Source organism: Coregonus lavaretus (genome assembly GCF_964263955.1).
Source record: "Coregonus lavaretus genome assembly, contig: HAP1_SCAFFOLD_497, whole genome shotgun sequence".
In the NCBI taxonomy this organism is placed as follows: Eukaryota; Metazoa; Chordata; class Actinopteri; order Salmoniformes; family Salmonidae; genus Coregonus; species Coregonus lavaretus.
The window spans coordinates 167501-175000 of NW_028157881.1; the positions used below are offsets into that span (position 1 = coordinate 167501).

Below are 7500 nucleotides of genomic sequence, written 5' to 3' on the forward strand. Positions count from 1 at the left end.
AAAAAATATACATTCATATTATTCACCACCTTTTTATTCTTGCCATCATCATTCTCGTTCACATCATTAGGGTATAGTCCAATGATGGAGCATCCATTCACTCCATCCGTGTCCTACCGATTCAGGAAGTCAACTCAAAATGACTATCTGCTCATTAGACGATAAAGGGAATTTATTTCCAATCAAACCCAACAGACTGCCTTTTTGATTTATTTATTTACACCCTTTGTCAAATGGTGCCATTTTACATTGCCTTCACCTGGAATAGAGCCCGACAAACATGGGTTACTATTCAGCGCGCAAAGACACCAAAAAAGGCGCGCTAAACCCCTACGCTGGAACGGGCAGGGGAAATGATACAATGTAGCCGCTCTCTGAGCCGGCGCGCGCCGCCCATTAAACAATGATACAATGTAGCCGCTCTCCGAGGCGGCGCGCGCCGCCCATTAAACAATGATACAATGTAACGCAGCCTACCTACGCATTCATTCGGTGGCGATGGAATTGCTTTTTTTACTGACAGAGTGGGTGGCTCTTAAAAGAGCCTTTGGGTTAGTAGAGCAGTCCAAATGCGCTGTTTACTTGGAGCTGGTGTACTTGGTTACGGCCTTGGTGCCCTCGGACACGGCGTGTTTGGCAAGTTCACCGGGGAGCAGCAGGCGCACCGCGGTCTGGATCTCCCTGGAGGTGATGGTAGAACGCTTGTTGTAGTGGGCCAGGCGAGAGGACTCTCCGGCGATACGCTCGAAGATGTCGTTCACGAAGGAGTTCATGATTCCCATGGCCTTGGAGGAGATGCCGGTGTCGGGGTGGACCTGCTTCAGGACTTTGTACACGTAGATGGCGTAACTCTCCTTCCTGGACTTTCTGCGCTTCTTGCCGCCCTTCCCTGCGGTCTTGGTGACGGCTTTCTTGGAGCCCTTCTTGGGCGCTGACTTTGCTGGCTCGGGCATGATGATGTCTCGTTGCTTCTCAGAAACGAATGAGGGGGTGAAGGGCGCTTACCCGTCTTATGAAGAGGAAGCTAAGCAAAGTCAGCGGCCGTAGACACTCCCCTGCTTGCTTGCTCCCTCCCTCCCTCCCTCCCTCCCTCCCTCCCTCCCTCCCTCCCTCCCTCCCTCCCTCCCTCCCTCCCTCCTCCTCTTATAGCCTATGCTCTGTGACCGATGGGGAATTGTGTGTTTCAAAAGGGGGGCTTTAATAGGTGTCCAAATGGCACGATTGTTGTGCCAAATAATGCTGGTGATAGAATTGCCCACTTTGGCACCGTCAGACATAGGGCTCCCATTTTGGACTGTGTGTGTGTGTGTGTGCGCGCTGTCCCCCTCTTTTCGAGCCACGTCTACCGACTCGTGGTGGCTTTATGTTGTCCAAATTCCACTATTGCTTGACCCAAAATAATAACGTTCTTACACTTTGCCACTGTCAGATATAGGCCTCCCTCTGTGCGCTAAAAGTGGACGGGACATTAGAATCCTCTAATTAATACTCCCTGTCCACTCGAAGTGGCTCATACTTTCTTACTAAATTGCATACTAAACATTTGTTGTTATATATAACACTACATGGAATGGGCCCATTTTAAGCGGATGTGGGTGGCTCTTAAAAGAGCCTTTGGGTTCGAGTCGGGGTGTTGAGGTTCCGAAGAGAGTGGGTTTAACCGCCGAAACCGTACAGGGTGCGTCCCTGACGTTTCAGAGCGTAGACCACGTCCATGGCGGTAACGGTCTTCCTCTTGGCGTGCTCGGTGTAGGTGACTGCGTCACGGATCACGTTCTCCAGGAACACCTTCAGGACACCGCGGGTCTCCTCGTAGATCAGACCGGAAATACGCTTCACGCCGCCGCGGCGAGCCAGACGGCGGATAGCGGGTTTGGTGATTCCCTGGATGTTATCGCGGAGAACTTTGCGGTGACGCTTGGCGCCTCCTTTTCCGAGTCCCTTGCCGCCTTTGCCTCTTCCGGACATGGTGTGTTCGCTAGTTGAGTTCAAGTGAATGAATGATTTCAGCGCCGGTGCGCGGTGCGCTATTATCTGCGTTTGGTCGACCTGATTGAGGCCGGCGGCACAGAAAGCGCGCCTCTGTTATATGTTCGGAGGCGTTGCAAAGGGGAGGGCGCTCGTTCTAGGGGACTAGGGAGGAGCGATTTCAAAGATGACGTGAAAGCAACTAAAGTGCGCGGGAAACATACTCAAATACTGATATAGGCTATGTGGAACACAAGGCCAAACTGTGACAACTGGGAGATCAGCTAGTACACTGTGTCCCTCTCCTCATATTGTTGTTGTTGTTGTTGTTGTTGTTGTTGTTGTTGCACCTGATTCTACTCATTGAGGACTTGGTAATTTAGGTGACAGGTTGTTCAATCAGCTGTGGCTGTCCAGGCCTACAAGAAAAATGGGTCCTGTTGGGGGTAGCCTACTCTACCGCTGGAGTTGGGAAACACTGAAATGGAAGGGGGACACGCAGTGAGCAAAACTCCTAACCACATAAAAACACAGACACTTGAGATCATTAAGAGCTATAAGGAGTCCATCAACTACCTGGTCAGTCAAGTCATATAGGGGGGGATTTCATGGCCACCTGCTGGAGCAGAAGTCATGTTTGCCAACACTGGCCTTAAAATCATTAAATTTAGGAGCTATAAGGAGTCCATCAACTAACTGGTCAGTCAAGTCATATAGGGAGGGATGTCATGGCCACCTGCTGGAGCACAAGTAATGTTTGCCAACACTGGCCTTAAAATCATTAGGAGCTATAAGGAATAAATCAACTCATCATTCAAGTCATATAGGGAGGGATCTTAGCACCACCTGCTGGATCAGAAGTACCCTTCACCGTAGGCACAAGAGAGCCATCATCTCTCAACCGGTGCAATTTCCATAAGTATGTGGTAATAAAACAAACAACGACAGCTCCTCATATAGGCAGTGGTTTCACACATTTTTCTCCAAGATGTTCAAACGTTCATAGATGACCAGCAGGGTCAAATAATAAGCACAGTGGTTGTAGAGGTTGCAACAGGTCAGTCAGTACATCAGGAGTAAATGTCACTTGTTGTTAGTGTTGTAGTTCCTATTTCTACGGTGTTGCCTACCTGCAGCAATCATGATTTACCTGCAGTGTTGATTGCAATTACGTAATTTGTCAACTCATAATAACAGATGTTTTGCAAACCGTTGATGTTTAAATAAATGGATTCCCGGTGTCCGGATACCTTTTCTCTTAAGGGATGTGATTGAGTGAATCCAAAGTAAGTTGGTCTAAATACATAATAGGATGAATCATTCAGGTAAAATAACACAATGTCTATTTGAGTCGAATCAACGTAATATAATCCTTTTTACGTCTCTATCATCTTTACTCAATGTATTGGACCACATCAACTCAACTTACTCAAGCTTATCTACTCATAAAAACAAGCAAAAAGATCTACTCAACAATATGACGTGTGCTTTTGTTGACTGTAATAGCTTGAGTACATTCCACAAAGTCATTTTTTACAGTGTATCTAAAGACACGTTTGTTGTGGTGATGCACTTTTTCTTTGACGTTGAACTTGCATTGAACAGACAAATCCATTTCGTTACAACCCTTTTGTAGTATGACTTAGGAATATTTGTTGATGATCCTAATGTCTATGCGTGAATAGTGATTGGTTGTTGGTGAAATATTGCTGAGAACCCATCATTTCCTGGCCTTTTTTCACTATTGAGCTATTTTGAAACATTTGTTTTGCTATTGGATTCATAATGGTGACCTGGGACAAGTAATTAGTGAAACCAGAGTTCAGCAGTTGCCATTAAAGCGATCGAACCAAGTCATCCTAATAGGCTAGTATTAGCCTAAAGCAGGGTTTCCCAAACTCGGGCCACATTTTGGGAGTTTTTGCCCTAGCACTACACAGCTGATTCAAATAATCAACTCATCATCATCAAGCTGGGAGTATTAGAATCAGTTGTGGAGTGCTAGGGCAAAACGCAAAACGCGCACCCCTTGTGGACCCCAGGACCGCGTTTGGGAAACGCTGGCCTAAAGAGCAAATGCTGAAAGGGACTCACCATGAGGTGCAGTACCCACATTTAACCACAAGATGGCCTCCGTGCTCCATTGTAAAGTTTGGGCCTCTGCATGAGTCTCTCAGCAGCACTGCAACATGGGACTTTCAAAGTAAGTTGGCATGCAATGTTTTTTCTGGACTGCATGCAAGGCTATTATTACACACAACTAATAGTGTCAATTATTCATCTGAACACAATTCTTGTTACTATTCGGCCTATATTATCACTCGTTTCTTTTTCCCCTCCTTTGTAAAGCATTTTACTGTGTTACTATATAGTTCAAAGGAAGTGGATGATGCCAGATGGTTGTGTATATACACACACACAAACATTGAAGCTAGACTTCAGGCAACTAAAAAGGTGCAATACGTAGCTTTTAGACGTGTTAGTGAACAACATACATGGTGGCTAATGTAGAGGTGCGTGTATACATGGAACAATTGTGCCTTTTTGATGGAAATATGGAGGTGGCTCTTAAAAGAGCCTTTGGGGGATATTCGAGTTCAGGTCATCCTCATTTATGCGCGCTCTCCGCGAATACGGCGGGCCAGCTGGATGTCCTTGGGCATGATGGTCACCCGCTTGGCGTGGATGGCGCACAGGTTGGTGTCCTCGAACAGGCCGACCAGGTAAGCCTCGCTAGCCTCCTGTAGGGCCATCACGGCGGAGCTCTGGAAGCGCAGGTCGGTCTTGAAGTCCTGGGCGATTTCTCGCACCAGGCGCTGGAAGGGCAGCTTGCGGATGAGTAGCTCAGTGGACTTCTGGTAACGACGGATCTCTCTCAGAGCCACGGTGCCGGGCCTGTAACGGTGAGGCTTCTTCACACCGCCGGTGGCCGGGGCACTCTTGCGAGCAGCCTTAGTGGCGAGCTGCTTCCTGGGGGCTTTGCCACCGGTGGATTTGCGAGCGGTTTGCTTGGTTCTGGCCATGGCGCTGCTCTGACAGTCGGGAGTATAGCCTCGAAATGCCTATGTGAAGTTTATAAAGCCGGCAGTGGCGCCTGCTGATTGGACACCATCTCCCCACCACCCCGATTGGCCCGTTTCGCAGGCCTCCTCCGTTGGCCATTGGACGGGAGGCCCGGCCTCTCCAAAACTCAAACTCCCGGTGCGCGCGCAATAGGACGCCGCCGGCCCTTTACGCGCAATAATAGTCGCCAAAGTCAAGAGTGACAGCTTATAGGCACGTATCATCTAATGCTAGCCTGCTATGGCAAATGAGGCCAAGTAGGTGTTGTTGTTCATGCAAGGCCTCATGTGGGCACAGAATGTCGAAATAGTTGTGTATACACCCACTCAATGTATTGCGGTCATAGAAAGGTACTTTGCGCTTTTGGAGAGCTAGGTGGTTGGCTCTTAAAAGAGCCTTTGGGGGTTGAGTAGTCAAGTTGAAGTCGCAGTAGCGAATTTACTTGGCTTTGACTGCCTTCTCGGTCTTCTTGGGGAGTAGGACTGCCTGGATGTTGGGCAGCACACCACCCTGAGCGATGGTCACACCGCCGAGCAGTTTGTTCAGCTCCTCGTCGTTACGGACGGCCAGTTGCAGGTGACGGGGGATGATACGAGTCTTCTTGTTGTCACGGGCAGCGTTGCCGGCCAACTCCAGGATCTCAGCAGTCAGGTACTCGAGTACGGCGGCCAGGTAGACTGGTGCGCCAGCGCCCACACGCTCGGCGTAGTTGCCTTTGCGCAGCAGCCTGTGCACACGGCCCACGGGGAACTGGAGGCCAGCACGGGATGAACGGGTCTTTGCCTTCGCCCTGGCCTTGCCTCCGGTTTTGCCTCTTCCGCTCATATTGGTAGCTTGAGAAAGTCACAGAAAGTCTGAATGAGCCGCTCGCCACTTCGAGAGCCGTACATATACCTCGCCACAAGAGGCAACGATTGGCCACCGGGCCGGTGTGGCCTTATCCAATTGGAGCGAGGGACAGACAGATGGACAGACAGACAGCCCTAAGCCGGTTCCCACCCACAGGCAGCGAGTGAGAGGCTACTTTGTTTCCCTCCGACTTTGTTACTTTGTGTCATTTCGCGTGAGCGCCAAAATGTCCGAAATGACATCCACACATTATTTCTCTCCAAATGGGAAACAAACAGCTGGTGAGGGTGCACTCTTGAGTTTGAAATCGAAGCCACTATAGTATTGTTATTGTTATTACATGGCACTTGTAACACATCACAGCAGCCTGCCTCTGAACGGGAATAGCCCAGTGGCTCATATATAAAAATGGCTGTTGAGGGTGCACTCGTGAGTTTCAATTCGAAGCCACTATAGTATTGTTATTGTTATTACATGGCACTTGTAACACATCACAGCAGCCTGCCTCTGAACGGGAATAGCCCAGTGGCTCATATATAAAAATGGCTGGTGAGGGTGCACTCGTGAGGTCGAATTTCTGAGCCATTTTGGCCCTCTATTATATGCCTCTCCCTTCGCACACACCCAGAGTGGGACAATGTTGTGTGCGTAAAAGTAGCCTAGTGTGCGTAATTTCTTTTCCACGACAGGTAGTACATGGAAATCAATGCGCTTTCTATGGAAAGAGGTGGGTGGCTCTTAAAAGAGCCTTTTGTGGTACAACATGTATCGAGTAGAACACTGTTTGTAATAGGTTTACTTCTTCTTGGGGGCTGCCTTCTTGGCCTTGGCTGCCTTGGGCTTGGCGGCTTTGGGCTTGGCTGCCTTTGTAGCCTTCTTGGGGCTCTTGGCTGCCTTCTTGGCCGCTGCGGCGGGCTTCTTCACCTTCTTGGGGCTCTTGGCGGCCTTTTTGGGTGTAGCGGGCTTCTTGGCCTTCTTGGGGGACTTCTTTGCGGCGACGGCCTTCTTGGCTGCTACCTTCTTGGGCTTCTTCGCCGCGGCGGGCTTCTTGGCGGCCACCTTCTTTACTTTGGGGACTGCGGCTTTCTTGGCGGGCTTCTTCGCCTCGACGGCTTTCTTGTTGAGCTTGAAGGAGCCGGATGCACCGGTGCCCTTGGTCTGGACCAGGGTACCCTTGGTGACGAGGCTCTTGACTGCGATCTTGACGCGGGAGTTGTTCTTCTCCACGTCGTAGCCGCCTGCCGCCAGCGTCTTCTTGAGTGCGGCCAGGGACACGCCGCTCCTCTCCTTGGAAGCGGTCACAGCCTTGACGATGAGCTCGCCTACGCTGGGTCCCGCTTTCTTGGCCTTGGCTGCTGCCTTCTTCTTGGGTGCCTTTGCCGGCGCGGCGGCGGCGGGTGCTGGTGCGACTTCTGCCATGTCTGTCTGTCGTTTGGTCCGGTACACACACACACACACGGTCTGCGAGGAGTAGTTTGCTGTAGACGCTGTTCTGCGCTATTGAAGCTCCACACCGAGCAGGGGGCTGGCCTTAAACGCGACATGAGAACCATGTAGACTCAAGCCAACCAGCTCGGCTTCTCTGGGCTGGCCAAATGCTCTTTCACTTGTGTTTTCTGT

The 7500-nt window shown here is 50.1% G+C and overlaps 1 protein-coding gene across 1 annotated transcript; it reads right to left on the reverse strand.

Moving 5' to 3' along the window:
- Positions 1 to 6675: 6675 nt before the first annotated feature.
- Positions 6676 to 7299, reverse strand: LOC311124783 (histone H1-like; the record flags this gene model as incomplete). Its single annotated transcript, XM_084198881.1, has 1 exon — positions 6676 to 7299. One exon carries the CDS (start codon positions 7297 to 7299, stop codon positions 6676 to 6678), a length of 624 nt encoding a protein of 207 aa, XP_084055007.1.
- Positions 7300 to 7500: the final 201 nt, after the last annotated feature.